Genomic DNA, 27,500 nt, shown 5'->3' with positions numbered 1-27,500 from the left:
AAGAATGAGGAGGCTGGCCGAGCATTCCAAGTCTCAAATGATGACCAAGGGCAACAAGTCTCGACAGAAAGCTCTCCATTCACTAAGGAACAAATAGACCACCTATCGAAACTCATCCAATCCTCACAACTCTCTGTAAATTCCTCGAATCCTTCCTGTTCACTAGCCCAGAAAGGTAATTACCTCACTGCCCTCTTTAGTGTCAATTCTGGTTGCCCGTGGATCATAGATTCCGGTGCAACTGATGACATGATAAGATCATCAAAAGTATTCTCTTCATACAGCTCATGTGCAGGAAATAAAAAAAAAAAAAAAAAAAAGCTGATGGATCTCTTTTAGCTATAGCTAGGAAAGGTTCCATTGCTATCTCTCCTTCCATCACTCTTCAAAATGAACTTCATGTTACAAATCTATCATGTAATCTTTTGTCTGTCAACAAACTAACCCATGATTTAAACTGTTAAGCTCACTTCTCTACATCTTATTGCAAGTTTCAAGATTTGAACTCTGGAAAGACGATTGGCAATGCTAGACAAAGTGGTGGATTTTATTTCTTTGAGGATGGATCAAGCTTGGGAAGACAAGCTCAAAGTACTTGTTTCAAATCTATTTCTGTTTCTAGCAATAGTGAAATTATGTTATGGCATTTTAGGTTAGGACATCCAAATTTTCAATATCTTAAATATTTGTTTCCAAGGTTATTCATCAATAAAAATCCATCTTCATTTCAGTGTGAAATTTGTGAATTGTCAAAACATCACCAAGCTATGTTTCTATCACAACCTTATAAGGCCTCAAAACCATTTACTGCTATCCATAGCGATGTTTGGGGACCTTCTAGGATTAGTACTTTCTCTGGGAAAAAATGGTTTATCACCTTTATTGATGATCACACACGGGTATCTTGAGTGTTTCTATTAAAGGAAAAATCTAAGGCAACAAAAGTCTTCAAAAAGTTTTACAACATGATTCAAACACAGTTTCAAACAAAAATTCAAGTTTTTCTAAGTGATAATGGGAAAGAATATTTTAATAAAATCTTGACAAATAGTTTTTAGAAAATGGGATTGTGCACCAAAGTTATTGCAATAAACATCTACTTGAGGTTGCTAGTGTTAGCGTGTATGCCCTTAAGAATAAATATAACGATATTCTTTGAGACATTTTAACTATTAATAAAGATTTATTTATTTTATATATCTATGTATTGTCCTCGTTATGTTCATATTAGTTGAATGTATGATAAGCAAACTGAAAGTCTGAGACTGTCATTCTAAATCTTTAAGTCATACATATAATGTGAAGAACATGTGGAAGACAGTAATCTAAAGAAGATAGTCTAAATCATACGATCCACAATCGAGTGAATAAAGTTGGGCGCTTTATTCATGATAAGATTGTTATGTTGTCTACTTCTTAACGGAGACGGTTTGTCTTGATCGTCGAAGGTGGGACTCCATGAGTAGAGACATTGATATAGTTTCTAATGGTGAAATCTATATTAGATTAGACCAAAGTTAAATTGTTTTAATTAATAATTCCGTTTGAATAAAACAATTCACTTTTGACGAATTATATGTTGTCATCTTAATCCTGAGATGGATAATTAACCTGTATACTTGACTTGTATCTTTTGATGTACCAAAGGGAGACATCCTGACATTATGTAAAGGTACGCTTACCGGTACATTAGGGTATGACTCGTGTATGCGTAGATTCGTTATTCATAGATAGTGGAATCCATAGCTCATACAAAGAGTCAATGATATCCTCTTATGCATTATCTGTAGATTGAAAATATGAACGCTCGGTCATTAGACTATTCTGTGTTATCTAATGGTTTACTATATGTAATAGTATGAATAGTGATTTTTTCGATGGTGTGATAATAGAACATAAGATAAATGTAATCAAGAAGGTAAAACGGAACATGACCTCAAGTCGATTATGGATATCCTATGGGGATGATACACTAATATATTGAGTCATGGACGAGAGCTATTCAGAGCTTTATAAATACGTTATATAAATCGAGAGTACAGCTCTAGGCTTTTAGTGGAGTAGCGCTAGAGTTTTATAATCATGAGACGGACTTGTTGGTTTACAAGTAGCGTTGTGATTATATGAGCTTGATTTATATATGTCCATCGGGTCTCTTTGCTAGCTCACATAATTTCTGTAACGATACGGTGTATTTACTACATATTGATAACTTGTATTATTTCCGTAAAAAATGTTCAAAGTTAATATGAGATTGGTTAATTCATGACTGATTTATCAAGTGAATTAATTGATAAATTAATTCTACATAAATTGGTTGAATTAAGAGTTTTTTAATATGGAAAGACTATTATATGACTATTTGATCAGACAAGTTCTCTATTGGGTTGCTTGAATCAAAATTGAGACTCTATACAAGTTTCCCGTTCTGAAAAACTAGGAAAAAGAGTTTCGTCAGTGTAGACAGGTCGACCGGTTGGGTAGACCGGTTCATGAAGACAGGTTGACCGGTGAGTTATAACGTCTCTGTCACCGGTCGATCGGTTGTAACGTGTAACGCATGCTGACGTGACGAAACTGACTCTGTAAGCGAGATAAACTTTGAAAAATATAATTGTTACGGAAATATGACTTCCTAAATACTATAAATAGCTCATTAAGTCACATTATTCATTAGATCACTTGAGAAATTTTTTTGGAGGCTATTGACAAAAGATTAGTGAGAGGAAAAATTGTTTAATTCTCAAGAATAATTTTTCTTTTGGCTCTCTTGTGGTTGGAAGGAGTTCAAGAATACCATGAGGAGATTGAACGACGTGTGCCCATCCGCACTCTGATCGTGGAAACAAGAATAGCAAGGAAGACCACTTGGTTGAGGCTCTTCCGGTTGCTGTTTGGAACGCTTTGATCTGTCAGACGTGCAGTTTTCTAAATCTCAAAAGGTATGATTTAGATCTTTAGTATTTATGTTATATAGCATCATGAACATGTTCCTGATTGGCTTTGAAATTGATTTAAATTTTTTAAAATTCTACTGCGCACTTGATGCCGTATTATCCAACAATTGGTATCAGAATTATGGTCATTTGTTCATGATTATGCTATGTACATAGATTTGTGATCTAAAAATATCTCCTTTATGTTTGAATTGATATTTTAGAGAGATGACACTCTACGGTTTCTATATATTTTTTTTTGTTATCATGAATATATAGTGAATGGATGATTAAATAATTATTATTGATTATTATTTTTAAATTATCAATGATTTTTCATTATTTAATTTTTACCAGTTAGAGTTCTTTAGAGTTTAGAATGGTTGTATAGGAATTTGTTCTTGACAATGTAATTAGATATACGGCCTATCGCCGTTATGGTTTATTTTATTTTTTTTCGTAGAAATTTTGTAAACTGAAAACGGTATAGAAATTTTTCATGTAAAAATTTTTCATGTAAAATTCTTGGAGGAGATTTATTATGGATCTTGAAGATGAATCTTGAAGACGAAGGATGTAAAGGTATCGAATTTTTTTTGGTTTATAAAATTCTTTTGTGTTTTTCAATAAATTGAAAAACTGCTATGATTTTTGTTTTTTCGGATTTTGGTGACAATTTTTTGAAATTGTTAAAATTCTGGAAAATTTAGAAAATCTGAGTTACTGTCGCACAGACACCAGTTGACCTCTCTGGTTAGCCGGTTCATGTAAGGCGGTTGACCGGTGGAGTATAACTACTCTGTCACTAGTTGATCATGCCTAACGTGATAGTGCACGATTTTACAGTTTTTTGAGATTTTTTCAAGAAAATATGAAAAATAATTTTATGATAACCAGAATTTGATCGTGATGAAGAATTCAAGCACAATCAGGAAGATTCAAGATGAATGATCGATATATGTTTCGATTATTCTTAGTAATCTTTATTTTTTCTTTTCTCTAGGATGGAATCATAATATTACGATTATTATTATTATGCTTGTTGCCTAGTTAGTTGCTTTGTATGAGTGCATATAATATGATTTGCTATATATGTGATAACATGCCATGTAAAATAGGGGGTGCCGCTCATTAAAATTGTTCATGCATATTTTTAACATAAAACATTGTTTTTCAAGAGATTGAGTGGGTTAGGGTTTTTGAGGAAAATACCCATAGCCTCCATCGTTGGTCCACAGGTAACACATGGTGATACCGACCCCTAGGAAGGGATTCATTATGTACCAGTATGAATCTTTAAGAGGATAATTTATTTGAACATATTTTATGGTTGTACACCCCTATGTGATAATTATAAAATATGGATGAAATAGTTGAAATGATGGTTATACACTTAAGATTAATTTAATTATTAATCTCCCTTAGGAGCTCTGTTAATTGAATTAGTGGCTAAAGAAAACGATTATCAATATGTACTGGATAGAGATTGATCCGGATGGTATATATTGATCGGAGGGGATCTATGTTTTAAATTAAATTTTGCATTATCTCCCCTAGGAGACTTACAAAATTTTGAGTTGATTTTTTCAAGGTTTTGACACACAAATATATTGGTTGCATTATAATATGTATATATGTTTGATTACTAAATATTTATGCAAGTTTGCTTATACTAGATATATGAATGTTTATTGTAGATCAAAATGTCTGCTAGCGCATTATCATCAAACTTAATAAACACACTTTAACTGGCGAGAATTTTACCGATTGGGAAAGGAACCTAAAGATCGTCATAACCTTTGAGAAACTAAATTTCGTACTGAATACACATTGTCCTCCGGAGCCACCTGTTGATGCTCCTAATGAGGTTTTCTTAACGTATCAACGTTGGAAGGACTGACGATATGGCTCGTTATATGATGACAAGTATGTTCACTGTGCTGCAAGCACATCATGAAGATTACATAACTGCTCATTAGATTATGGATAATCTTGATGACATGTTCGGCGGCCAAGCCACTAAAAAACGTCGGGAAGCCCTAAGTAACCTCATTAATTGCAGACAGAAGGCTGGGTCTTCCATAAAGGAACATATGCTAAAGGTGATGGGCTATTTGGCTGACGCACAGACCAATGGGATCGACATCGATGTTAAGTCTCAATTGACCATGATCTTTGAGACTATCGAAGGAGTATATTCCGTTTAGGGCAACGTTCAATTTGAGTGTTAAACAAAATATAACCCTGACAGAGTTGATGCAAGAACTCCAAAAGTTCGAGCAGATGATCAAGGGGTCAACTATTGTGGAGGTCAACTTGGCATAGGCATCTTCCTCCAAACCCTCTCCAGGGAATGGAAAGAAGAAGCAATGGACCAAGAAGGAGAGTTCTTCAGTTCCGCCAAACAAGGGCAAAAGCAAGAAAAAGAAGAACTCAAACAAGCTTAAGTGTTTTCATTGCGGGAATGTGGGACACATGAAAAAGAATTGCAAAGACTACCTAGCCTCTAAAGGCAAAGGATGTGAATGATCTTTTGATTGTGGAAGCTTGTTTGGTTGAAGAATCCAGTGACAACTAGGTCATCTGGATCAATTAATTATGTGTGTTTCTCTGCATGGGTTCAAACAAACGAGAAGTCTTCTAAATGAGAGCTTCACGTTGAGGATGAGCGATGGAACTCTAGTGTTGGTTAAAGTAGTGGGAGACGTCCATCTTTATTTTGATAGTTATAGGAGTTTATTTTTGTGAGACTGCTTTTATGTTCCTCAATTTAAGAGGAATCTTATTTCTATTGTTTGTTTATTTAAAGATTCTTATTCAGTTTCTTTTAATAATAAAGTTGTAATTCGTAAAAACAAGTCTTTCATCTGTGATAGATGGATGCAAAATAATATATATTTTATCAAACCTAAGATGGACTTACTGCTAAACACAGAAGTTATTAATAATCTAAAAGGCATAAAACTTCTCATTCTAATTAGACATATCTTTGACATTTGTAACTTAGTCACATTAGTCTTAACAGGATACAAAGGTTGGTAAATGATGGATCTTTAAGTTCTTTAAATGTTATGTCCTTATCCTAATGTGAGTCGTATTTGGAGGGCAAAATGACCAAAAGACCATTTGGGTATAAGGGCAATAAGACTGAAAAGGTTCTTGAACTTGTACATAGTGATGTTTGTAGTCCCATGAACATCAAGGCAAGAGGAGGGTATGAGTATTACGTCACTTTTATCGACGATTACTCAATATATGGTTATGTGTACCTGATGTACCATAAAAGCGAAACTTTTGAGAAATTCAAGGAGTTTCGGGCTGAAGTGGAAAAGCAATTAGGTAAACCCATAAAGACACTTTAATCCGATCAAGGTAGAGAATACATCTCTGATGAGTTCACTGGATACTTATAAGAGAATGAGATTCTATCCCTTTGACTGTACCTGGCACTCGACAGTAGAATGGTGTAGCTGAAAGAAGAAATAGAACCTTGTTGGACATAGTATGGTTCATAATGAGTTATTCGACATTGCCTATATCTTTCTGGGGATATGCCTTACAAACGGCATGTTATCTTCTAAACGTGTCAACAAAGTCGGTTCCTAAAATTCTTCACGAGTTATGGACAGGCAGGAAGACATCCTTGAACTAAATTCGCATATGGGGATGTCCTGCACATGTCCTGGATAAGGAAGTGAACAAGTTGGAAACACGTTCAGAAGTATGCATTTTTGTAGGTTATCCGAGAGGGACAAAAGCGGGTTATTTCTATAATCTCAAGGAAAATAAAGTCGTGGTTTCAACGAATGCAACATTTTTTGAGAAAAGTTACATGAACGACTTTAAGAGTATGTTTTGTAGGAAAGAAAAGTAGAAGGAAGGAAGAAGGTGGAGGGATTTTGGGAGGGAAAATGAAAATGTAGGTTGTTTGGTAGGAGAGAAAAGAGAAAGGAAGAGAAAATGGAGTGAAAAATAATACATGTGAGCCCCACTATTTTTTTTCTTTCCACAAGTGGGCAGAAAATGAGATGAAAAATGGAGACAACTCATTAAAGTGAGCAAAGTTACTAAACTACCATTTCTCCATCAACATCCAAGTAAAAAATTTAAGGGTATAAAAATAATTTACGAGTAAGATTTTTTCTTTCCTCTAAATTTAACTTCCAATACCAAACAAGTGAAGGTAAGCTCATTTGCTTTCCATCTTTTCATACCAAACAACATAAAAGAAAATTAATTTCCTTTCCATCATTGCTATTTTCCATCACTCCCATATTTCTTTTCTATCATATTTTCTTTCCTTCCTACCAAACATAGTGTAAGCCTAGTAGCAAAGTAGTGCTTGAGGAAATGTCGAGTGACTTGGTTGTACCGACAGTTCCTATGGAAACCGAGCGAATCAGAGTAGAAAAGGAAACCCAACAACAACCTAAGGGACTTTGGCGTAATGGGAGGATCAGACATGAACCTGAGAGATTCATGGCTAATGGGAAAACCTTTTTGGCAGAATTTTTAGAACATGACAGAGATCCTTATACTTACAAAAAAGCTATGCAGGATGTTGATGCAAACCTCTGGACAAAACTCATGAAAACTGAGATGGAATCTATGAATTTTAATCAAGTCTGGAAACTTGTAGATCTTCCTGATGGGATTAAGCCCATTGAGTGTAAATGGGTCTACAAGAGAAAGAGAAATGCAAAAGGAAATATCGAAACCTATAAGGCTAGACTGGTAGCTAAGAGATACACACAAAAGTAGGGAATCGACTACGAGAAAACCTTTTTGTATGTAGCCATGCTTAAGTCTATCCGCATTCTCTTATCCATTGCAGCTGCTCTCGACTATGAGATATAGTAAATGGATGTCAAGACGGCGTTCTTAAATGGTCATATTGAGGAAAGTATTTATATGGTACAACCAGAAGACTTTAGGGCTAAGGGTCAAGAGGGGAAAGTTTGGAAGTTGCTAAAATCCATTTATGGATTAAAGCAAGCTTCCCCTTCTTGGAACAAAAGATTTGACCAAGTGGTCAAGACTTTTAGATTCCAACAGAATATAGATGAACCTTGTGTTTATAAGCATATTCAAGATGGAAAAGTAATTTTTCTACTATTATATGTTGATGACATTCTACTCATTGGCAATGATGTAGGGGCTTTGTCATCAGTCAAAGTTTAGTTTACCAAACAGTCTGACATGAAGGACTTAGGAAAAGCTAATTATGTTCTGAGCATTCAGATCTTAAGAGATCGAAAGAACAAAATGATAGCTCTCTCTCAGGCTTCATATATGCAATGTATAATTTTAAGAAAGGTGGGCAACCATCTAGGTCTGGAATTACTCTTTCGAACAATGATTGTCCCAAGACATCTGAGGAAAGAGAATACATGGCAAAGGTACCCTATGCTTCGGCGATTGGGAGCCTCATATGTGCAATGCTTTGCACTCGACCGGACATTTGCCATACGGTCGGGATTGTAAGTCGATATCAGTCAAATTCAGGACCTAACCACTGGGTAGCGGTCAATCATATATTCAAGTATTTTCAGATGACTAGAAATTATATGGTATATTCCGGGGAGGATTTGACACGTCTAGGATATACAGATTTGAATTTTCAATCCTATTTGGATTCTAGGAAATCCACTTCGGGTTCTGTTTTTACCCTGGGAGGTGGTTTCGTTGTTTGGAGGAGTGTCAAGCAAACTTGTACTTCTAACCCAACGATGGAAGCCGAGTTTGTGGCAGCTAGTGATGGTTCAAAAGAAACAGTGTGGCTCCGCAAATTTCTGATGGATCTTAAAGTAGTTCCTGGTGTGGATAAGTCATTGAGACTGTACTGTGATAACAGTGCGGCAATAGCTAATAACACCAAAGAACCAAAATATTAAAAAATGAGTAAGCACATAAACATGAAGTATCATGTGATAAGGAGCTTTATTGAAGGACATGTGGAAATATGCAAAATCGAGTTGGAGGACAATATGACTGACCTGTTTACAAAGGCCCTGCCGGCTAAAGCCTTCGAGAAGCATGTCAAGGCTATGGGGATGCGTAGCAAGTCACATTTACTCACTTAAGTGCAAGTGGGAGATTGTTAGTGTTTATGCCCCTAGGAATAAATGTAACGATGTTCTTTGGGACATTTTGACCATTAATAAAGATTTATTAATTTCGTATATCTATGTATTGTACTCGTTATGTTCAATATTAGTTGAATGTATGATAAACAAACTGAAAGTCTTTAGGTCATGCATGTAATGTGAAGAACATGCGGAATACATGAATATAAAGATGATAGTCTAAATCATATGATCCACAATCGAGATAATAAATTTGGACGCTTTATTTATGATAAGATTGTTATGTTGTCTGCTTCCTAACGGTGACGGTTTGTCTTGGTCGTCGGAGGTGGGACTTCATGGGTAGAGACATTGATATAGTTTCTAATGGTGAAATCTATATTAGATTGGACCAAAGTTAAATTGTTTTAATTAATAATTCCGTTTGAATAAAACAATTCACTTTTGATGAATTATATGTTATCTTAATCCTAAGATGGATAATGAACCTGTATTCTTGACTTGTATCTTTTGATGTACCAAAGGGAGACATCCTGACATTATGTAAAGGTACGCTTACCGGTACATTAGGAGTATGACTCGTGTATGCGTAGATTCGTTATTCATAAATAGTGGAATCCATAGCTCTTACAAAGAGTCAATGATATCCTTTTATACATTATCTGTGGATTGAAAAATACGAGCGCTCGGCCATTAGACTACTCTGTGTTATCTAATGGTTTACTATTTGTAATGGTACGAATAGTGATTTTCTTGATGGTGTGATAATGGAACATAAGATAAATGTAATCGGGAAGGTAAAACGGAACATGACCTTAAGTCGATTATGAATATCCTATGGGGATGATACACTAATATATTGAGTCATAGACGAGAGCTATTCAGAACTTTGTAAATACGCTATATAAATCGAGAGTACAACTCTAGGCTTTTAGTGGAGTAGCGTTAGAGTTTTATAATCATGAGACGGACTTGTTGGTTTACAAGTAGTGTAGTGATTATAAGAGCCTGATTTATATATGTCCATCGGGTCCCTTTGCTAGCTCACATAATTTCCTGTAACGATACGGTGTATTTGCTACATATTGGTAACTTTTATTATTTCCGTAAAATATGTTCAAAATTAATATGAGATTGGTTAATTCATGAGTGTGATGTATCGGGTGAATTAATTGATAAATTAATTCTAGATAAATTAGTTGAATTATTGTTTTAAGAGTTTTTTAATATGGGAAGACTATTATATGACTATTTTGATCATGCAACTTCTCTATTGGGTTGTTTGAATCAAAATTGAGACTCTATGCAAGTTTCACATGCTGAAAAACTAGGAAAAAGAGTTTCGTCAGTGCAGACAGGTCGACCAGTCGAGTAGACCGGTTCATGAAGACATGTCGACCGGTGTGTTATAACGTCTCTGTCACCGGTCAACCGGTTGTAACGTGTAACACATACTGAGCGAGATAAACTTTGAAAAACCTAATTGTTATGAAAATATGACTTCCTAAACACTATAAGTAGCCTGTTAAGTCACATTATTCATTAGATCACTCGAGAGACTTTTTGGAAGCTATTGACAAGATTCCTAAGAGGAAAAATTATTTAATTCTCAAGAACAATTTTTCCTTTAGCTCTCTTGTGGTTGGAAGGAGTTCAAGAATACCAAGAGGAGATTGAACGACGTGTGCCCACCCGCACTCCGATCGTGAAAACGAGAATAGCAAAGAAAACCAGTTGGTTAAGGCTCTTCCGGTTGCTGTTTGGAAGCGCAATGATCTGTCAGACGTGCAGTTTTTTAAATCTCAAAAGATATGATTTAGATTTTTAGTATTTATGTTATATAGCATCATGAACATATTCCTGATTGGCTTTGATATTGATTTAAATTTTTTAAAATTCCACTACGCACTCGATGCCGTATTATCCAACAGCTAGGTCACTGCTTTTTACAAATAATGTTCCAAGGTATTTGTGGGGTGTAGCGGTTCTTACTGCTACTTTTTTGATTAATCGAATGCCAACAAGAGTTTTGCACTTTCAGACACCATTAAATTGTTTTAAACAAAACTTCCCCACATCACGGCTTGTTACTAATATTCCCCTTAAAATATTTGGATGTGTTGCATTCATTCATGCGCATAACCATAACCGTGGGAAACTTGATCCAAGGGCAAAAAAGTGTTTTTATTGGTTACTCACCGACACAAAAAGGATACAAATGTTTTGATCCAATTTCAAAGAAAGTGTTTGTAACTATGGACGTGACATTTTTTGAAACACATAAATATTTGTGATAATCATCTTCAGGAGGAGAATAATAGAGAAGATGCTATGCCTGAAACTGAGCTTGAAAATACATTGGAAATAGACCCTGCTGCTACCTCTCTTGACAAACCTATAACATCTACATCCACAGTCAAACCCATGAGTAAGGAATCCTCTAATCACCTGAATATGAGTCCTATCATAGCTCTAGAGTCAAATCCACACCTAGAAGCTGATATTTTAGAAGTTAGAAATAATAATGGAGGACCTCCTACAATGCCATTAGATGATAAGTTGGGAACAATGATGTGTGAGAAACCAAGTGAGAAAATTCAAGAGCTCCGTGCCTACTCAAGAAGGAAACAAATTCAAAGAAAGGAAGTGCATACTTTGCAGCAGTGCCGTGAAACTAACTCGGGAACGGATCCAGAGTCTTCCTCAGGTAAATCTTCTTCTCAGTTTGATTCTTTAAAGTCTAGTACTCAATCCGAGTCCATTGATAATCTGGATATTCCTATTGCTCGTCGTAAGGGAGTTAGATCTTGTACTCAACACCCTTTGTCCAACTTTGTGTCTTATGAAAAGTTATCACCTTCTCTTCGTGCTTTTACCTCACAATTGTCTAGTGTAGAAATTCCGAGAACAGTACAGGAGGCTCTAAGTGTTCCTGAGTGGAAAGAGGCTATTATAGAAGAGATGAGGGGCCTGGAAAAAAATGGAACTTGGGAAGCTGTGGACTTGCCTGTGGGAAAGACAATAGTTGGCTGCAAATGGGTCTTTATAGTCAAGTACAATTTAGACGGCACATTGGAGAGATATAAGGCTCAGTTCGTGGCTAAGGGGTTCACACAAACATATGGGATAGACTACTTAAAAACATTCGGCACCTGTTGCAAAATTTAATACAGTACGAGTGCTTTTGTCTATTGCTATAAATTTAGACTGGCCATTACAACAACTAGATGTGAAGAATGTGTTTCTGAATGGGGATTTGGAAGAAGTGTTTATGGACTCTCCTCCCGGTTTTGATAAAAAATTTGGGTCAAGAGTGCAGGTTAAAAAAGTCATTATATGGACTCAAGCAATCACTAAGAGCATGGTTCGAGAAATTCACTCAATGTGTAAAGAAGCATGGGTACATTTTTGTTTATTAAATTCTCAACCGAAGGGAAAGTTGCAATCCTAATTGTCTATGTGGATGACATCATCCTCACCGGAGATGATTTGACTGAAATGAGCAGATTGAAACAGAGCTTGGCGTCTGAGTTTGAGATTAATGATTTGGGCCAATCAAGATACTTTTTTGGTATGGAAATTGCAAGATCCAAGAAAGGCATAGTAGTCTCTCAACGAAAGTATGTTCTAGATCTTTTGAAAGAGACTGGGATGAGTGGCTGTAGACCTGCTGAAACACCAATGGAGCCGAACCTAAAGCTTGGAGAGATTGAAAAAGGAACTCCAGTGGACACCGTGAGATACCAGAAGCTGGTTGGGAAGTTGATATATCTGTCACATACTCGCCCAAATATTGCATTTGCAGTCAGTGTTGTAGGCCAATTTATGCACTCTCCATATGAAGAGCACCTTGAGGCAGTTTATCAAATCCTAAGATATCTGAAGAGTACTCCAGGAAAGGGGTTGTTCTTCAAGAAGAGTGAACAACAGGGTATTGAAGTCTACACTGATGCTGACTGGGCTGGATCCATTATTGATAGGAGATCCACGTCTGGATACTGTACCTTTGTCTGGGGTAATTTGGTTACGTGGAGGAGCAAGAAGCAAAGTGTTGTAGCTAGGAGTAGTGCTAAGGCTGAGTTTAGATCAATGGCTCATGGGATATGTGAGATCTTGTGGCTGAAGCGGATTCTTGAAGAGTTAAAAAGGCCAATTGACAGTCCGATGAAACTTTATTGTGATAACAAGGCTGCCATTAGTATTGCTCATAACCCTGTGCAACATGACCGAACGAAGCACGTCGAGATTGATAGACATTTCATAAAAGAGAAGCTTGAAGCTGGAGTTATTTGCTTGCCATTTGTTCCAACAACAACACAACAAATAGGTGACATCCTAACTAAGGGACTTCTTCGACCTAATTTTGAATTTCTGATAAGCAAATTGGGCATGATAGACATCTATGCACCAATTTGGGGGGGAGTGTCGGAAAAATAGGGATTAGTTGCTGCAATAGATAAGTTTTATTAGTTTTATGTTCTATCAAATAGGATTTGAATTCTGAAATTTAAGTTTGTAGGATAAGGTAGTTTTAGTTTTATCTTCGTGTATCTAGGAAAGGATGAGATCCTTATCTAATCTCTCCTTTATATTTTCGGTTTTGTTCCTTGTTTCTGCAATTCAATAAAGAATTTTATTTCCCCCAAAAATCTTCACATTCCATCTCTCCAAATACAAAACAATAATTAAATCTTCAAATTTCAACTAAATATCGGACAAATATAATAGAGAACAGCTCGTAAGGCATAAATCATATTATGTAGCATAAAACTACTAAAAACTCATTAAGTTAATGATTCTTACGTGTAGGATAAGACAAGTTCACACAGTTTGCGCGTCTTACAAAATGCGATGCAACGAAGACCATGCTGAACCATTTCTGCAAAAAGGAGTGAAACATCCAAAATTGGGCTGCAAAGATAAACAAAGCATCAATTACTATAATACTGATTTTGTCACAAAAAAAAAAAAAAAAAAAAAAAATGAAAGAAAATGGGAAAAACAATGATATAAAATATGGGATTTGTAATTTGTATGTCCATCTAAGGCTCCCTTCTGGAGTGCGACAAGCACACCCCAATTATGGAGTAGGCTTGCTTGTATTTATCCACTTATAATTTCACGTATGCATGTACAATTCTCAAGGTGAGAGAAAAGTGATAAACACTACATTTCCAGTAAATGACAAAAACTGAGTGGTAGACTGCTCTTGAGAATGACACTGAAATTACATATTTGAAAACCCAATCATCATCTACTTCAAGTATATGGCAATAGTTTTTGGGGAAACTTGACATCAAAAAAGAAAGGGAAATATCCCTAAATTTTCAATGCACAAAAAGGTGACATTGTTACCTTGTACTTCTAAATTTATCAGCATATTCACTAGCATCCTTGCCACCATGTCTTTTCTTTGACACCTATAAGCAAACAATATTGAGATAAATTTTAGAACTTTCATCGTACCAAAATTTTAGACGACAGATTTATAACAAAGCACCCACATTTTCTCGATCAACAACAGGATTCCAAAGAATAAAAAGCTTCCAGGCAGCAGGACTTCCATCATTCTGAATCAACTCTAATGTTGGGAGATTTGCAAGATCCTGGGTGAATGGAAAGTAATTTCTCACATGTTTGGATAAGAATTATAATTAAAAGAAAAGAAAAAAAAATCCAACACATGTGAGTTTCTGAGAATAGAATTCGATAATTCTCATTCATTATTCTGACTGAATTGTACAGACTTAAGTAGCAAGGAAGGAAAGGATCACTTCCTGAAAATAAGCAACTAAAATAGGAAAAAAACGGAAAAAACAGGGAATCGGTGATACAAAACCGGTATCCCTTTATTCTAGGTAACAAAATAAGCTAATTATTAACAGCTAATCCCTGGAAATCAGATTACAACTAATTCCTAAAAATCAAGTTGTAAACCACGGATTTCCACACATGTGAGTGCTTGTACGTAGCTTATATTTCTATATATGAGCATGGGTGCATATTGTTAGGAACATGGCAATTTCTTAAGAAATTAAGCTTTATTGAATCAAAATAGAATGAAGAAACGCCGTTAAAGCAACATTCGAGAGGCTGCAACTCTCCCAAATCTTGGTTTCCCAAGCCCTAAATAAACCCAAATCACTCACAAATCAGACATAAACCCTTCATAAGCTACTAACTCCCTTATTTATACTAATTTCTAGTGACTCCACCAGCTAACTCCCTAAACTAACTACCCAAATTCCTAAAGAACCCTAACAAATATGCTATCATTTTCTTGTTTTGGGAGCTTTCTGTAAAATTCACCCTTTACACGGGGTATCTACTCTCTGAATGCTTCTAACTAGATTACTCTTGAGGCTTGACCTTAAAAAATAAAAAAAATAAAAACTAGGCAAGACACTGATGAAGAACCATGTCAGAACAAGCTCTCAGGCAGCTGATAAGGCTATCTAACAGGTCTATGACACACTCGCAACTCCTTTAGACTAGGGCCAAATAAAAGGACGTGTCAAGCATTAAGGAAATCTTAGCAAATGGATGAAACAGAGCTACTCATTCCAACATCCGCTTGTAATACTTGTACCATCAAAGCATACTTATATATGCACGTCTATATTCAAGTTTCTCATCAACAGTGTTCCGTGGGCTACCAAGGTAATTGCAGAAAGATATCATCCACCCAGTGACCAACACCACCCTATTTACCAGACTTTCTTCTAACGTAACAAAGACGGAGCAATATCCAAGAAAGATTTAGAAACTAGCTACAAAAGGTACTAAACCAAACATTGAAACTAGGCAAAATTTAAACTTGTAGTAGACAATATGTAATTATCTTTCAAAAGTCTTTACCATACAATGTTCACGAGGATTTGCAGAAGTTGCTGTAGAAAATACAAAAGAAGGATCACTTCCATACACTGCACATAGAAGAAGCAGCCAAGTAATTTCTCCAAGCTAGGTAGAGAAAACACCAACATGTGTGTGTGTGTATCTACCTACCTACATGTAATGAAAACCTAAACAAAGAGTATACTAAGCGTTCACCATCTTTTGTTAATTCTAGAAAAAAAAAAAGTTTACCATGTGCACAGAGACGATGAAGTCTTCTTAGTATAAAAGCAGTATGGCAACCAAATGCTCCCTTGTAAGTATGCGCCTCATCAACAACTACAAACCTAACATACAAAAATATTAAAATTCTTAAAAAGAAAAAAAATACGATTACTGACAGAAATTAAGTTTTAAGTCGAATAACGCCAAACCTAAGGTTTAATAAGATCCGCCCAAATTGTTTATGGTATGGCAATATAGACAAATGCAGCATGTCTGGATTTGTGATCAACTGTGTGCAACCAGAAAAAATTTAAGCACAACTTAATCCAAGAAAAGCGTTAGGCAATTCTAAGTTATTATTACCAGTCTAGCATTATCACGGAGCCACGCCCTATCCCCCTGAGAAGTATCACCATCATATACACCAATGTTTAAGCCACAATCAAGTTCTTTTGTCGCGAATAATAAAGCTCGTAGTTGATCCTGAGCTAAAGCCTTCAACCATGAAGCATTTGGATTAAAAACAAACATAATATACATGCATGCGTAAGTGCGTGCTTATGGTTTACATCAATATTTATTATCCCATCCTACCTTTGTCGGAAATAAGTACAGAGCACATGATGACATATTCTGAGACAACACTTGTAATACTGGCAGATTATAGCAAAGAGATTTGCCACTAGATGTCATTGTTGCTACAACAACATTCTTTCCAGCCAAGGATGCTTCTATTGATTCTGCCTACAAAAACCGCGACTTCATAAGAGATGAAGCACAATAAAAAGGTATGGATTTAAGCAAATAGCCACACATATAACATCCACACCTGGTGGCTATACAGTTTAGTGACTCCAATATTTTTAAGTGTGGACATCATGTCTTGTGAAAGATTATTTGGAATTTCCACATGAACTGCCTTCCTAGCACCAATGTCTTCAACATGAACAATCTGCACCAACCAGACCAATGCCAGAGTGAACCGATAACTGGAATCTTTAAGTGGACGTTTGGTTCATAGATTCAGAACCATGATTCAGAACCATTCTTGTTTTACATGTTGTTTTTGTGAGAGAAAAATATTGTAGAGAACCATGAATCATGATTCAGAATCAAGGACGAATGCAGGCAACAAAAGTCCCATAAATTGTTCACCTCTATTCCCAAACTCAAACAAACAGTTATTTGAAAACAAAAGAAAACGGGACAAAAAATGAGTAAAAGAATAACCTGTCCATGGGATCCAAGTCCCTTCTTAAGATGTTCAACCATTTCCAAAGGTGTCAATTTATTTGTGCCCTGGGGATCCAAGATGTTGTTAGGAAGGCATATAATGTTTTCTCATCTTCTCAAAGTAACAACAACAACAACAACAACAATAATAATAATAATAATAATAATAATAATAATAATAATAATAATAATAATAATAATAATAACAAAAAATGAATTTACACAGATGGATTCAACACAATGAAAATATGCATAAGATAAATACCAAATATACTCTCGAGTAAGAAAAAAAAAATATTTGAGATCAATACCCAATTTGCATGAGGAAATCAAAATACCAAAATTCACGCAAGCTATAATTTATTATTCTACTACACAATTTCGTTTAAGCAATTCAAACGGGTCAATAGAACTCTATTACCCCATATTAGACAGCCACTGAATCCTAAGCTATGTTCCCCCATGCATCAATGCAGAATTACTTATAGGACGCCATAGGATCCAAAGATAGCAATAGAAAAGAATTCAGAATAGAATTTGCAACACAAGATAACAAAAACCTCTGCAACTGAAGGGGAATATTGCAACTCATTCCAATGATATAAAGAATTATATCACCTCTTTTATTTATTTATTTTGTATACTTTTGTTTTCCTTTTTCCTAATCTGTATGGTACATAATTGCATCTTTATGAGCCATTCCAGAGAATCAAAAAAGCACTAACTTTGCAAATTTGTGAATCAAGACCGACATGACATCTCTTTGGATCTGAATGAGAGCTTGAACTCGCAGAACTTCTAGCCTTTTTCCTTTCCTTCCTATTTGAAGTTGCAGCAGAACCACAATTCTTGACAGAAAGGAGTAATTCTTCCAAGGATAAAAATGCAACTTTCCCATTTCCTTCAGCAAACTGCACGAGTTCTCGACACATGCAATGTCTCATAAGTTACTGTTTGCAGAAGGATATTTACCTTCCACTGAAAAAAAAAAGGTGAATCTTTTCTAGCAAAGAAACTCACTCTCTCTCAGAAAATTTCACCAACAGAAGAGGAATATGAAAATGGAGAGAACTAAACGACGACATAGGTTAAGAATAAATTGTACATCTAAGAAAAATGTCATTTGTGTTTCCTTCAATGTAGAATATAATTCACGTGTACTCACTATATGAACATTGCCATTGTCTAAGTTATCAAGAAAATGTAAAGCTAAACGGAGAGTGGTTAAACATACCATGAAGCACTGAACAGCTTCCCACAAAGTAGTTCTCAAAGAGCATTCCCGTTGCTTCAGAGAACAAAAAATTTCTGATACATCCATTCCTCTGCACGCTACAGCTAACAAGTATGAGGCTAATGCAAAAAGATAAGCCCTCAGAAAATTCAGAAGTTAAACAAAAAGAGAAAGAGCAAGAGAGAGGATGAAGATATTTCTCTTTAGCTGTACCAAATTTAGAATTTTCTTTCACTTGAACTTTCTGCTGTGTCGAACAGTTAATAATAATAGCACCAGTGCAGCTTGTTTGATCTTCAGCATCATTTGCAAAACATACCACCTGGACCAAAAAGAAAGGGAACAAAAAACAGCTTTTTTAGTTCTCTCTTCTAGCAAGCCTAAAATAGACGTGGACAAAGAGGGCAAAAGCATAGAATTTCTCAAGAAATCTTTGGCCGCATTTGATCAGGTTTTGACGGATGAAAAGTATTGAATTTTTCTTCCACAGTCAAACTGATTTTAAAAGTGGGGGAAAAATAAAAGTTCATTTCACAAGGAACAAAAAAGCTGAGAGAGAGTGAAAGATAAAACTGGGTTTACTCCTTTCAAAACAAGGAGCACATACACGCAGCAAATATATAAGCAAAGCTATATGGAAATTTCATATGGAAAATATAGCAACTAATGATATTCAACTTGCCATGGAACTCTTACCATTATATCAAAAGCAGAATTTACGTAATGTTGAGAATTAAATTCAATACCTTAGGAGAAAGAGCAGAAAGATGCTCTAAGTCCTTCATGTCAAGATTAACTCCAAATTTGCCAAGCTGGTCCATCATTTCTTCCAAAAGGGTCAAGCTAATTCTTTCTCGCCTCAACTGAAGAAGTGCATAAACAATGTTTAAGAAAGCAAATGCCTTCAGTATGGCTTTCAACCACGCGGGACACAGACATGAACTACCACAATTTTTCTGCAAACCTTTACCATTGACTCCAAAACCCAATAAACCGACTCTTCTTGAATACAAGCAATCTCCAGAAAGCGGGTCTGATAAACAACTAATCAACCCCAAAACCTTGACTAATCTTTCACAATGCTTTTCATCAAGAACATTCTCACTCTCGGGAGAACTCAGTATATCCAGTATCAAATCATCATAATCATTACCCCTCTTCCTCTTCACCGTAGAAAAGCCGGAACAAACAGCCCCCGCCATTTCTTCTCCCCTATCTCCATGACTAAAACTACAGCGCTCCGTGTTTGAATCTCCAGTGCTAGCAGAGTCACGCAAATTCGACAAATCTTGCATAATTTCCGACCAAGCCGAATCAGCAAATTTCGAGATTGAGTTTTCATTGGTGACGTTCGTTGAGGTTTTAGATCGATCAGATTTCTGTGTCTGGTTAGAGTTCTTCTTAGTAAACGGAACAAGAACTATAAATTCACCGTCACGGATACTTTGCATACCTATTCTACTCTGCAATCTCAATTTAACACCCTGAAAAACGTAAATTCCAACCAATGAGAACATCCAAAGCCATAATTTGAACATAATAAACCAATATCTACTTACGTTTCTCATTTGCAAATAGATAAAAAGTACTAAACAAGAAAAGCAAATTTCATTCATTTTCTATTTGATTTTGTAGAGAGAGAGAGAGAGAGAGAGAGTTTGCCTTGAAGAAGAGATGAAAATTGGGGGAAAGAGAAGCCGGAGGGAAATTATGACTGAGAAGAAGCTTGAGGTCTTCGACGGTGCTGTCCCCGGAAAGCTTGACGGTGGTGGATTCGCCGGTGATTGTACGGACCACGATTTCTCGGACGGTCTCTGTACCCGCCATTAACGGCGTCGCGAGCGTAAAATTCTCGCTCTTCTTTCGAAGCTCTAGAGAGAAAAAGTGAAAAATGTCAGAGTCCGCGTGTTATATAGGAAAGGTGTTTATCGAGGGTTTGTTTAGGTTTTAGTTTCGGAATTCGAAGCATAAGAAGAAGAAGACAATTTTTTGTGCTAGGAGTTGGTACAGAGAAACTGTCCTCTAATTTGGCGGGGAATTTCGTTATTAGGGAAAGCTCACTTTTGTGTATTGGATTTTGTTTTTTTTGTTCTTTTTTTTTTTTTGTGTGAAAGATTTGTTGGATTTGGTTTGATATGTTTATTAGGGAGTTTTTTTAGTAGGATAAAAAGAGTAGTTTTTTTATTTTTATTTGTTAAATGATTTGTATTAAAATTTATTTATTTTATATATTTTTTTAATTTTGTATGATTTTAATTAAATTTAACGATTAGAAACTGATCTTACTAATAAACTGTCCTACTAAAAACGGTCCTTATTTATTAATAGTTTGAATTTAATTGTATTTATTTTAATTTAGGAAACAATTCTTTTGATGGATTTAGGAAACAATTTTTAGAGATTTACTTTTAGTAACTTAGCTAATTCTCTAATTATAATTTTGGAAAAAGAGTTGAATGGCATTTTTAAAAATATATTTATAATGAATATTAATTTTTAATAAGTTAAGTTTACTGTAAATATGCTTAGTGAATTAATCATTTATCGTATTAACTTATTTTCAAATATACTTTATAAATTAATTATTTATCATAAATATATTATTTATTATAAATATTTTAAAATATTTTGTTTATTATAAATATTTTTTTTTAAAAATGCTCTATTTATTATAATTTCACTTAATAATATTTTGTATATATATAGAGCTAATTGATGGTGCAAGTTTTGTGTGTGTGTGTGTGTGTGTTTCTCCTCTCCTTTTTCTAGTGTAGAGTTCATGCTTTTTACTAGTGAATTTCCCTCTTATCCTAGTTTGTAAAGGTCATTGTAGTATATGGAGGAAGATCTAGTTGAGCCACCCTAATTTTTATGTTTTTTTATATTTCTTTTTTATTTTTTCACTTTTTTTTTATAGAGAAGGAGGAAAATAACCTATTTGTATTTGTAAGGAAATAAAAATTAATGGTTGATCTTTTTAGAGTAAAATTATTGTCAAATTTAGTTTGAAATTTTTAAAATACCCTTGTTGCAGCATCTTCTCTTTACCTAACTAAAAACTCATATTGTTGCCGAAGACGGCAACCTACTCACACAGCACGGCGAAGAAGTTAGCGTTGTCGTCTGAGAGCAATCATTGGCCTACGAGTGAAGAATTCATTAGGATGGAGAGGACCAAGACAGATCCCATCCCGAGAGAAAAATCTCTTCATTGCACCTCCAAAATCGTAGTATAGAAATTGCATTTTTCCTCAGGAGGTCGACCGGGGCCCCACATCGACCTACTCCCAAATAAGATGGGAGCACTTCCCAACCCACCCTCGTCACAATGTACACATTAAATAACAACATTATACGTTTAAGAGATAAATGCATCTTTACATTAGTGAGGTGCCCCACACTGAAAAAATGAAACCAAATATATTAGGTTTAGTTGTGAAACCAAATATATTAGGTTTAGTTGTGAGGATCAGGTTTAGGGAATGTGTTACAAGTGCCACCATGTTGTTAATCTATTAAGTTTGTGGTTTTGTTTGGCTCAAGTGAATGTGCTCTTTACAGGACTACCACAAATTTTATGCTTTGATTGACATATGTTAAGGGATATAAACTATTATAAAGAATATTACAGTCATTCATGTCATTACACTAATTTAAAATATCAAATATATCATTATATACTAGTAGGTTTCCAGTTATAATACCATTATCCAACCAAGTCAGACAACCGCCAGTATTAGCGGCAGTGTCGCCGAAATACCCAAAAATTTAAAAAATATATATAAATATTTGGTATGCAAGATGGTATCCACAGCAGATACCAGCCTGTATTTATTGGTATCCGTCAGTATCTACCGTGAATATCGGACTGTCACTGATCCAAAACCGATATAATCGCCTCGGCTATGGCGACAGAATACTTAAAAAGCATAAAATTCATAAAAAATCACAAATATATACATAAAAACCCACAAAAACATCTCATAAAATGTAAAGATATTGAATCAAATACACAAAAATCTCGATCTAGATTACCAAAATAGCAAAGATACTGAATTAAATCCCCCAAAAACCAACATTTTTGGGGGCGCTGCAGCCACAGATTGTGACGGAGACTGGTGAGATCTGATCTTCGTCGGCGTCGCACGGTTGTGTAGAGTAGACCTCCACGGTTGTTCAACTATGCGAGGGAGATACTGGTATCGCAGTCATGGACACCATATCATCATTCCTTGCCCAACCGTACACTGTCGAAACGAGACGTCGCTGTGGTTCAGATCAGCGATGGAGGAGCTTCACAACGACAATGGAAAATATGCCATTGTGGTTCAAATATGTGATGGACTCGGTGGAGTCACTGCACCTAACTCTTCATCATCGCATGGAGTGCCGCAAGGTTTCATTGCTACTGTTGAGTGGAGGTCGCTTTTGATTTGTTGTTGCAGATCGGAGATCTCTAGTGGACCGCAGGCCGGTGATGAAGTCTAGCGGGAGAGAGAGAGAGAGATGGAGAGGTCTTCGAGGGCTAAGAGGAAGAGGAAAAGAACCCTAAAATACTTTGGGGTATTTTAATAATCCATACATGTTTCTTTTTTCAGTACAATGTGGTAGAAATTGCAGAAGTTTTAGTCCAACTGCAAAAAGCGATCCACGCAAAAAAACTCTAGCATTCCTCCTAAATATCCCTAAGCTTTATGTTTATGTCATGTTTATTGATTTAAAAAAAATACATTCTAGTAGAATATCATTAATATTCTATCACACTGCTATCAAAAGATATCTAACCATCTTTGTCGTGAAGAGACAAAAAAAATTTAGTAGCTTATTTTGATTTCCTTTTAGTTTTTTTTTTTTTTTTTTTTTTTTTTTTTTTTTTTTTTTTTTTAGAAATGAGTGACACAAATGTTAAGTTTATGTAATTGGATGGCATAAATGTAAGATCATATCTTTTGAGTGAGATTTTTATATCATATTATTTATATATATATAATATGAACTTGACTTCTTTTTTAAAACAATCATTATATTTTTTTTGTTAATAAATTCGGCCAATGGTTCGTAAACTTTACCCTAATCTCACTTTTAATTTTGACTTTTAAAACTCTCAAATTTAACTTTACTATATTAGTTTTGTTTCAATTTTAATCTTTAAAAGCTCATTTATTTCGTGGGTTTGAATCAGAATTTTATACGTATTTAAATAAAACAATAACTATTTAATAAAAGAAAAATGAGGAAAATGATACATTTTTTGGAAAGGGAATTAAAAAAATAACATAAATTTGAAGTATAGAAATCATTTGCATATTTTGTTTAAAAAAATCATGAAATTAATAGAATGAATACAAAACCTTATTCTTTAAGTGGTTTGAATTTTGTACATCAACTTTTGATCCAATAGCGAATATAGGGGACGTTTGATTCATGGATTCAGAATCATGATTCAGAACCATTTTCATTTTACGTGTATTTTTTGTGAGAAAAAATACTGTAGCGAACCACGAACTATAATTCGAATCATGACACGAATCTCCTTTCCAAACGGCCCCTAATTGATTCTTTTTGCCCTTTAAAATGATTAAAGGGGTTGTTCTTTTGGAGTGTAATTTGAGTGTAATTTGAGTGTAGTTTTTGAGTTGAATTTGAGTTATAACTTGAGTTGAAGTTATAACTTGAATAAAGTTGAGTGAAGTTGAATAAAGTTAGAACTTAAAAGAACGTGAACTTGAATAAAGTTGTAACTTGAGTTTAAATTTTTTCTGAGTTTTGATGCAAAAGAACAACCCCTAAGATTCTCCCTTATATCTTCTCTCACACCTCACACATTATAAATACACAACCCATTTTACTGTTTCTTCTACAATGAAATGACACTTTTGCCCTTGATTTACTGCTCCCTCCTTTGTCTGGCACAAGCGTAGTTTGGTCTTTTTAACCCGTGTGTGATGGGTTGCTTTTCCAGTTTTACCCCTGTTGTTTCTCTTTTCCTGGATTTTTGGGCTTTGGTTTTTTGGTGATTTTGCAACCATGGAGGCCTAATTTTTCTCCACGATTCCCTCATTTCTTCCGCCTTCTTCAGTTTTTCGGTGGAGTCTTAGAGCCTGTTTGGTTGGAGGATTCATTCTCTGATTCGAATCATGGTTCATGGTTCGCTACAGTATTTTCTCTCCTAAAAAACACACGTAAATCGAAAATGGTTCTAATCCATGAACCAAACGGACTCTTAAAGCTTCGTTCACTTTGCAGATTCGAGTTTTAAATTTGAGCTGAAATGTGACATTTTCTGAGAGCTTTTTACTGTAACAGAAAAAGTTAAATGTGATATTTTCTGAGAGTTTTTTATTGTAGAAATCTAAAACTGAAAACTCAAATCAATAAAATGAACGAGACCCTAATTTTCCCTCTTTCATTATATCATTTCCTCCGCCTCTTTCATTTCTTGTTTGTTTTATTTCTTTGCTCTTCTTTTCTCTGGGCTTTTTTGTTTAGCATTTCTACCTCGCTGTTTTCTTCGTCTCCCTTGCCCTAGGCTGTCTTGCCTCTTCGATGCCCTCATTTTCTCCACTTTTGTCACCCCGTTTTGGCGGATTTGATTTTGGAGAAAATGGTGTTACTTTGTGTGATTTGCATTTGGCTTCTTCGGCAGTTTTATCGGTGGCTTGTTAGAGAGATTGTAATATATCTCTCAATTTTAATATCACAAAATTGGATTAAAGCACATTCGGGAATAGTACGCTGACGCAAGCACGCGCTGCAGCGCGCTTGGGCGCTGCAGCCTGCGCAAAACAGACCTCTCAGGTCTGTTTTGCTAGGCCCGCACGCTGCAGCGCACAGCAGCGTGCACTGCAGCGCGCCCTGGGGGCTGCAGCCTGCGTAAAATAGACCTTTCGGGTCTGTTTTGCTAAGCTCGCGCGCTGCAGCGTGCCTCTTGGGCGCTGCAGCGTAAATTGTCGACGGAAAATGTGTTTTCGTGTGTTTTAGTGATCTGAAAAGGTCTCAAACCATTGCATCTATTTGTGATATGTTTTCTCACATATCTGAGCACTTATTAACAATAGAAATAACTATTGATATAAGTGCATCAGCATATAAAAGATAACCATCAAATTGAAAATGTATCTTTATGTAAAAGGTTGTAACACTTAAAGAGGATGGATGTATCTCTGTCTTTATTTGATGGACTTCAGAAAATACAGTTTTTTTTATTGTTCTGGAACTCAATATTTTTGCTGGATATTGTGTTCAAGAGTTTGTTGTATCTTGGGGGTAATTTGCCATTTTAGAACTCGTTAGCAAACTTTGAGAAGTGAGGGCAAATAAAACCTTAAAGGAAAGTATTCCTATACGCCTCAAACCCTTCTTTCTGCATTCTCTATTCTTTTCATCCTCCCAATTCTGAATTTTGTTCCAACAATCTTTAAGGTTTTAATCCGTTGCAATGGAGGTTGAAAAGAACATGACGCCTTTCCTCAATCCTAATGTTCAACTTGATCGTTTTGATGCTACCAACTTCACCCGCTGGAAAGGAAAGTTATTCTTCCTTCTCACCGTGCTTAAGATCGCCTACGTACTTGATCCGAAATTGGAGCCTCTTCCTGAACCAAAGGAGGATGATTCTGAAGAATTGAAGACCGCAAGGAAGAAGCGAGGAGATGATAAAATCATGTGTCGGGGTCATATTCTCAACACTATCTCCGATAGGCTCTACGATCTTTACAACTCGATGGAGTCTCCGGTGAAGATTTAGAACGCTCTCGAATACAAATACAAAACTGAGAAGGAAGGTACGGACAAATTTCTCATCTTGAAATTTCTAGAATTTGTCATGGTTGACACCAAGTCCGTTCTAGATCAAATACATGAATTGCAAGTCATTAATACTAAGCTTCGTGAATTGAAGGTCGAGATTTCTGAATCATTCCAAGCGGGGACAATCATTGCTAAATTACCTCAAAGTTGGAATGGTTATAGAAAGAAACTCCTTCATAGGAGAGATGACATAACTTTGGAGGAATTACAAAAACACTTGAGAATCGAAGAAGAGACTAAGTCTCGTGATTGCAAGAACAAAAATGTAGATTCCTCTAAAGTTAATGTTGCCGAAGCTAGTAAGTTTTCAAAGAACTTCAAAGTCAATAATGACAAGAAGTTCAAAAGGCCAGGTAATGGCCAAAAGAAATTTTTTGGAAATTGTTTCTTTTGTGGAAAGAAAGGCTATCGCCAAAATGACTGCAGATACAAGAAGAAAAAGGAAGAAGTGAACACCAACAATGCCAATGCCGTTGAAGAGAAATCTGAAGAGATATGTGCTATGGTCTCATAATTGCAAATTGGCATGATTACCGAAACTAACATGGCTGCATTTAAATCCTCCGATTGGTGGCTTGATTTCGGTGCCACAATCCACATTTGTAATGACAAGACTATGTTCTTATCTTACAAAGTGGAAAAGGAAGGACAAACTGTTCTCATGGAGAACAATGATGCAGCGATGGTTGCCGGGAGAGGAGCGGTGGAGATTAACTTTACTTCCGGAAAGAAGCTTACATTGAACAATGTACTTCATGTTCCTGATATTAGGAAAAATCTTGTATCCGCTAGTCTTATGTGTAAGAGTGGGCTTAAGATTTTACTTGAGGGCAATAATTGTATAGTATCTAAGAATGGGATCTTTGTGGGAAAGGGGTATTCTTGTGATGGCATGTACAAACTAAGTGTTAATAATAAAGATGATGTGAATTCTCTTTTTATTGTTGATTCTTTTGATGTTTGGCATGCAAGTTTAGCACACTTAAATTTTAGATCTTTGAAATACATGTCTAAACATGGTTTGATTAATTGCAAAGATATTAAAAATGATAAGTGTGAAATTTGTAGATAAGCAAAAATGACTAAGAAACCTTTTCCTAAAGCCGAACGTAATACTCAAATATTGGATATGATTCATAC

The 27,500-nt window shown here is 35.5% G+C and overlaps 1 protein-coding gene across 1 annotated transcript in view; it reads right to left on the bottom strand.

Annotated features, from left to right (window-relative positions):
- LOC21399715 (uncharacterized ATP-dependent helicase YprA) overlaps positions 1-20,502 on the bottom strand; it is a 40,898-nt gene extending 20,396 nt beyond the window's left edge. Inside the window, exons 1-15 of the mRNA XM_024169060.1 lie at positions 20,214-20,502; positions 19,298-20,035; positions 18,765-18,873; positions 18,552-18,670; positions 18,043-18,228; positions 17,315-17,383; positions 16,914-17,036; positions 16,679-16,828; positions 16,448-16,579; positions 16,294-16,373; positions 16,112-16,206; positions 15,881-15,948; positions 14,527-14,628; positions 14,378-14,442; positions 13,826-13,933 (exon numbers count right to left, since the gene is read on the bottom strand). Coding sequence (XP_024024828.1) covers positions 13,826-13,933; positions 14,378-14,442; positions 14,527-14,628; positions 15,881-15,948; positions 16,112-16,206; positions 16,294-16,373; positions 16,448-16,579; positions 16,679-16,828; positions 16,914-17,036; positions 17,315-17,383; positions 18,043-18,228; positions 18,552-18,670; positions 18,765-18,873; positions 19,298-20,035; positions 20,214-20,378 — 2,309 coding nt within the window. The 5' untranslated portion in view covers positions 20,379-20,502. The remainder of the gene's footprint in view (positions 1-13,825; positions 13,934-14,377; positions 14,443-14,526; positions 14,629-15,880; positions 15,949-16,111; positions 16,207-16,293; positions 16,374-16,447; positions 16,580-16,678; positions 16,829-16,913; positions 17,037-17,314; positions 17,384-18,042; positions 18,229-18,551; positions 18,671-18,764; positions 18,874-19,297; positions 20,036-20,213) is intronic.
- Positions 20,503-27,500: the final 6,998 nt, after the last annotated feature.

The sequence above is a fragment of the Morus notabilis genome, unplaced genomic scaffold, assembly GCF_000414095.1.
Source record: "Morus notabilis unplaced genomic scaffold, ASM41409v2 Scaffold261, whole genome shotgun sequence".
Lineage (NCBI taxonomy): Eukaryota > Viridiplantae > Streptophyta > Magnoliopsida > Rosales > Moraceae > Morus > Morus notabilis.
Note: the sequence above shows the minus strand (reverse complement) of the source record. Positions and strands in the feature narration are given on the sequence as shown.